Source organism: Petaurus breviceps, unplaced genomic scaffold (assembly GCF_028583685.1).
Source record: "Petaurus breviceps papuanus isolate PSGF00001 unplaced genomic scaffold, PetGlider_PUasm1.0 151, whole genome shotgun sequence".
In the NCBI taxonomy this organism is placed as follows: domain Eukaryota; kingdom Metazoa; phylum Chordata; class Mammalia; order Diprotodontia; family Petauridae; genus Petaurus; species Petaurus breviceps.
This window is the reverse complement of record NW_027185712.1, coordinates 353282-359595: the sequence shown is the minus strand read 5'-3', so window position 1 is coordinate 359595 and position 6314 is coordinate 353282. Positions and strand designations below refer to the sequence as shown.

At 40.8% G+C, this 6314-nt stretch overlaps 1 protein-coding gene across 3 annotated transcripts in view; it reads right to left on the bottom strand.

The window, feature by feature from the left end:
• Positions 1 to 291: 291 nt before the first annotated feature.
• The window catches only part of LOXHD1 (lipoxygenase homology PLAT domains 1), a 267332-nt gene continuing 261309 nt past the window's right edge, over positions 292 to 6314 (bottom strand). For all 3 annotated transcript variants that reach the window (XM_069077562.1, XM_069077570.1, XM_069077574.1), the window contains one exon: positions 292 to 772. In XM_069077562.1, the coding sequence (XP_068933663.1) occupies positions 292 to 772 (481 nt within the window). The remainder of the gene's footprint in view (positions 773 to 6314) is intronic.

Below are 6314 nucleotides of genomic sequence, written 5' to 3'. Positions count from 1 at the left end.
GGGGGGTGAGTGTGAAATAAATGCTTGTTGACTGACAAAAACAATTGTTTTTGTTAAATAGGCAAATAACTTATTTTGTTGCACGGCAAGTCAGGAGTGAATCCCAGAAGAAAACTCAGCTTATTTTATCTTCCTCATGTCCAGGGAGTTTTGGGAATGGAACACGCCATGCCAAATGGCACAATTGATACAGAGTAGAGTGGTTCTGGAATGACCTGGTGAATTCTGGATGCCTCCCATGGCAGATAGAAGGGCAGAGTTGGAGAGACTCTTGGGCATCCTTACTCCCCCTCAGACTGAAGGGAAGAGATCTCTCCATGTCAGCCCATCTCCCTTCTTTGGGTCTAGCCACTTCCCACAGGCAAAGATTGTGGCCACTCCATTGCTGGTATTGGTGACCTCTACCCTGTCCACCAGCCAGCCAGAGCTGGGACCTTTGCCATCATGCTCCAGCCTCACCTTGCGCAGCTCCCCCAGATCCAGAGTCTCCACAAAGAAGCGGTCAGTGTGGCCCCTCTCAAAGAGGTTGCGCATACGCCGTCTGAGCTCCCTCTTCCCTGTGTCACCATTGGCCCCAAAGATGGTGATCGTGACATTGGCATCTGTGCCTGCTCCAAGTTCATAACCAGTTGTGATTATGATCTCATACTTGACAGGCACCAGACTCTGGATCTTGCTGGCAAAGCTCTCAGTCACCTTCGTGACCTCAAACACCTTGAAGTATTTTTTCTTTTTCTTTAGGGGGATTTTGTAGTCACAGTTAAAAAAGTACCTGGAGAAACAGGGTGGAAAAAAAGGGAAGAGATTTAAACCCCAGGGGAAATTATCCAGAATCTTTCAGGATATGTGGAATGAGCCCTAGATTTAAAATTTGAGGATCAGAGTGCAGACCTGCCACCAATTCTCTGAATAGCCTCTAAATTTCAGTTTCTCTTTTTGTAAAATTGGGGAACTAGACTAGATAATCTTTAAGATGCCTCCCATATTTGAAGCTGATGGTCCTTCTCACCCTGGTTTACCGAAAAAAATACCTCCTTTCCCAAAAAGATGATTGTAAAGTGAGTGGTGAATGCCACCAACCAGTCAGCAGTCCAAATATAAAGGCGGAGTGCAATGGATTTTAAAAGTTAAAATTAAAGTCTGTGTGAACAACTTCTTTTAATCTATAGGGAGGTACTATGAATATATGAACAAGGGAGATTGAACAGGGATATTTCATAGTCTGGGGGATAAGAGGTCCTTTCAGGCCTCATGTGAGTGGGTGCTACCAACGGATGAGGGGTTACTGAAAAGCAAGATACCACCACCAAGACGAAAAGAATCAAGGCAGATAGGATAGGCAGTGTGGTGAGACCGAAGGTGCATGGGTCTGGCAATTGGGAGATCTGGGTTTCAACCCTTATTCTTCCACTGACTAGTTTGTGACCCTGGACAAATCACTTTACTTCTCTGGTCCTTAGTTCTGTCCTCTGCAAAATGAAGATATTGGACTAGATAGTTCCAACTCTAGAGTTATAATCCTGTGTCTAGAAGGTCCCTGAGGTTCCTTCTGTTTCTTGATCTATGATCTTCTGTCTAGAACAGACTTTATTAATCTGGAGTCCATGGACCTGAATAGATCTGTGGATAGACTTCAGAGAGTATGGGATTTTGGATAGGAAAAATAATACATATTTTTACTATAGTTGATTTCCATTGTAATCCTGTGCATTTTATTTTTTGTATTTAAAAATCTGATTCTGAGAGTGTTCCATTGGTTTACCAGAATGAGAGAGGGATTTGTGACTCAAAAAGGATCAGAATCCCTGGTCTGGATGATCTCTAAGGTCTCCTCCATCTCTAGGGCTAGCGCCCTATGTCTTAATGACCTCTGAAACCTCTTCCAGTTCTAGAGCCACGAGCATATATCTAGATGACCACTAAGATTTTTTCCAGCTCTGATATATTACAGTTCTCTAGTTGTCAGAGATGCCATGGAGTTTTCCAGTACATACAACCTTAGGTAAAAAAATGGGAAATATTTTCCAATACCTCAGAAGTCCTGTTATTTCATTTGTAAAAGAAATCCCTTCACTAGTATAAATCATAGCTTCCCCATGACTTGGGAGACAGTTTTTATGATCCGTTTTGGCCAAAAAAAGACCCTAATTTATGTCCTGAAGCCTAGCCTTCGGGTGATAAGCTTCTCTGCATTAAGCTCTCTGGAATGATAAGCAGTGGTGGTAAGTAATGTTTATACAACAATACAGGGGTGTGCTGGTAAATATTTAACAACCAGGTTGGTACAGGGAGGGAAGAGGTCTGTGCACACATTTTTAAGTTTAATCTTCATTATTTAGACCTCCTTAAGTCTAGAATAGACAATCAAGAAAACAATAAATTTAGTCAATCTATAGGATTGCGATTTATGAGATGCAAATTCACACTCTGAAAATTAAAGATGGGCTTTAATGAGTTGGTTAGAGATAGCACCACCACATGCTTGGAACTCAGGTAACCTCATTCATTGATGAGGAAGAGTTTAACAGAAGAATGGAAAGAAGATTGCTCCCAAAAGGGTCAGGAGAAGAAGTGGTCTATTGGAAATAGGGCAGAGAAATGATAGAAGGGAAAAGGATGCAGATGTAGGGCCCTGGTATTTTTAAACAACAATGAAGTGGGTCACTTAAAATTTGGGGAAGTTTTTGCTTTGGTTTGTTGGTGTGGAAACAGAAATTATTAATCTGTATGATATGAAAAGTGAAGAGGGGCAAGATAGAATCACAGATAGTTTCAGAGTCAGGAAGGCCTGGGTTCAAGTTCTGCCTCTGACATTTATTGTCAGTGTGAGCTTGTGCAAATCACAGCCTGCCTCTCTGTGTCTTAGAGAGCTCTTTAAGACTTTAAGCTGCAAAGAAAGTGCAGATCTATATTGGTAGACAGAGTTTCCTCTTCCATGAGGTTCCTGGATCAATGAAATCACAAGTCTGATCCCTATCCCTATATAAATACATTGCATAATGTCTGGATAGAAAGCCTTTAATACAATGTAAATATCTCATAATCATAATATGCAAAGACCTATAATTTTGGAAAAAACGACCCATCGAATCTCCCTTTTGGAAGTTCTTGCAAATAAGAGAGGTTATTATCTATCTGGAATAGCTTATGTTGAGTCTTGCCTAAAGTTGGGGGGACATATAAGATGTCCTTTCAAGGTCAGCCCCAGAATTCCCCAGTGGGCCAGCATTTGGTTCGAAGAGCTTTAGTCAAGGGCGGAAATGAGATCATTCCCTGGGTAGTGAGTGACATCAAGCCTGCTCTATGGGGAGTAGAGGTCTGAACAGGAAGAGCAGTGAGAAGAGACAAAATCATGCCAGATCTGGCTGGGTTAGCAGGAGAAAGGGGGCTGCCCGGGCAGGGAGCCTCCTCCTTGGTTCCCAGCAGTAAGCTGCTGCAAATATTTGGAGCAGATGCTGAGAGATTCATGCTTTCAGTTACTGCCATAGCCTGTGGCAATCTGTGCAGAACCCACCAACAGCACATCTGGAATTAGAACTGGCAACAGTCTAGTGAGGTTTGAACGCTGTGGGGCTCTCAGTGATGCATTTCATTTCTAACCATGTAAATGATTTCCAAATGATCCTCCCCTCTCACGCTCCCTCTCAAGGCAGGTATTCATGCCCCCTCCCACGGAACTGAACATGGGAATCATGGAATATGGACCTTTGATGTCCAACTCTTCCATTTTATTGACGAGGAAACCAAGGCCTGGGAAGCTGAAGCAAATTTCCCAAGGTCAGGTGACATTGTATGGCAGAGCTGAGACTAGAACCCAGGACTCCTGAATTCCAGGCTAGTGCTGCCTCCCTCCATCCAGGCTTGTCAGGGAAGGAATCCCTAATGCAGTATTCTTGGGATGGGGGTCACAGAAAGCTAGATATGTGGGTGCATGTACATGTGCATATGAGTGTGATGATAGCTTTATTAATAATAAAGCATTACTCATTTGATCTCCATTTTACAGATGATGAAAGCAATATCAAGAGGAATTAAGTGATTTGCCCTGGCTTAGCTAGAAAGTGACTGAGCAGAATTTGAACTCAATTTTTCCTGATTCTAAGTCCAACACTCTCTCCATTGAGGCACCTACCTGCCTAGGCAAAAGGTTGCTTTGCAACTGAACTGCTGCTATTATTAAACACATTTCTGGACCCTACAAACCCACCTCATGGAGCCTTAGGGAGGAAAAGTACTGGAATACTTACTTATGAGCAGACTAGAAGTTAAAACATAGGCTGGAGTTATCATTAGCAAATACTAAAATATTGAAGCTGAATTTCAAAGGTGTGGACTCCCTGTGGGTGCTGATTAATTCACTAGGGAGAGCCTAGAAACTTGATCTGTGGTATACTGGAGTGGGGCAGAAGTGCCCTAAGCAACAAGTCAGGAGAACTAGGTTCTAAGCCCTTGGCTTTGCCACTGACTAACTGTGTGACCTTGGACAAGTCACTTCACAGCTTTAAGTCCCATTTTCATTATCTATAAAATTGAAACAGATTACACTAACTCAGATTTTTCTGTTTTTGCTGAAGAATCAGGAGCCCTGAGTTCTGATCTTGTCTCTGGCACTAATTGAATGAGGAAGTCAGACTAACATTTCTCCCATGTGAGAGAGAGGAGGAAAATGAAGCCTGCTCAGATGGGCTAAAAGCTCCTGTCCAGAGTCACCAGGTTAGTACATGTAGAAGTAGGACCTAGATATAGAGATATTTTACAAGAAAATTAGAAGAATACAGAACACATGACTTATCAGACTTATGGATAGGTGAATAATTTATGAATAAACAAGAGACAGCAAAGTTAGGTGTAAAATCAATAATTTTGATTGCATTAAATTAAAAAAGGTTTTGTATAAATAAAACAAATATAGCAAAGATCAGAAGGGAAGCAGAAAATTTTCCATAGACAACTTAGATAAAAGTCTCATTTCTAAAAGAACTTTGTCAAATCTATAAGAATATGAGTCATTCCCCAGTTGGTAAATTATCAAAAGATAAGAACAGGCAACTAGCTTTCCCATGAAGAAATCAAAACAATTTATAGTCATGCAAAAAAATGCTCTAAATCATCATTGATCAGAGAAATGCAAAATAAAGCAACCTTGGGATATCATTTTACACCTATCATATTGACTAAAATGATAGAAGGGGAAATGTTGAAAGGGATGTGGAAAAATTGGGACACTAATTCACTGTTAGTAGAATTGCAAACTAATTCAACCATTTTGGAGAACAATCTGGAATTATGTCTGAAGAGTTATTAAACTATTTATACCCTTTGACCTAGCAATATCACTACTTGGTCTATTTCCAAAGATAATTAAGGAAAAAGGAAAAGAACCTATATGTCCTAAAATGTTCATAGCAAAGTAAGCAATGTAACTTTTGACTCTACCACTGCCCCCCTGGTCTGTAGGGTTCCTTTGGACTCTAACATTCTGGGACTCCTTGAGGCTCCAACAGAGCTGTGAAAGGTGTTCTCTAGGGTGAATCTCTAGAACAATAGAAAACCCAAGGCTTGGAAAAAATTAACAGTACTTCCCCCTTGCCTTTCTGAGGTTTTAACTCCTCACCTCACAACATTCAGAGTAGGAGCTCTTGGTTCCAGGTGTCAAAGCAGCCTTTCTTTTGCTTACATTTTCCCTGATGCTACATCTCCTGTTTTAAAGTGGCAAGCTTGAGACTAGAGTTCATTCTCTTCTTTGATGTCTTAGCAGACTACTCCAACCCTCATTGATCCCTCCCTTCTAGAATCGCTAAGAACAATAACAGCCAGCATTTATATAGTACTTTAGGTTTGGCAAAGCACTTTAGATGTATTATCTGACTTGAGGTTTACAACAACTCCGAGAGATAGATGCTATTATTTTCCTTTTTTTGTAGGGGAGGAAACTGAGACTGAGAGATTGTCACACAGCCAGTAAGTTACTGAAGAGTGATTTGAATTCAGATATTCCTAAATCTACAACCCAACACTCTATCAACTACTCCATCTAGCTGCTTACCTATTACCTCTAAGTCTTCTCTCCTCCAATTCCTTTAACTATAAGTGCCTAATAAATGTGTACACTATTTCTCTTTTATTTCTTTCTTCTTTCCTATGTATCCGATTAGCTTCATATCCATACATCTATGCATCTATCTATACATCCATCTATCCATCCATCTTCTATCTATCATCCATCCATCCATCCATCCATCCATCCATCCATCCATCCATCCATCCATCTATCTATCTATCTATCTATCTATCTATCTATCTATCTATCTATC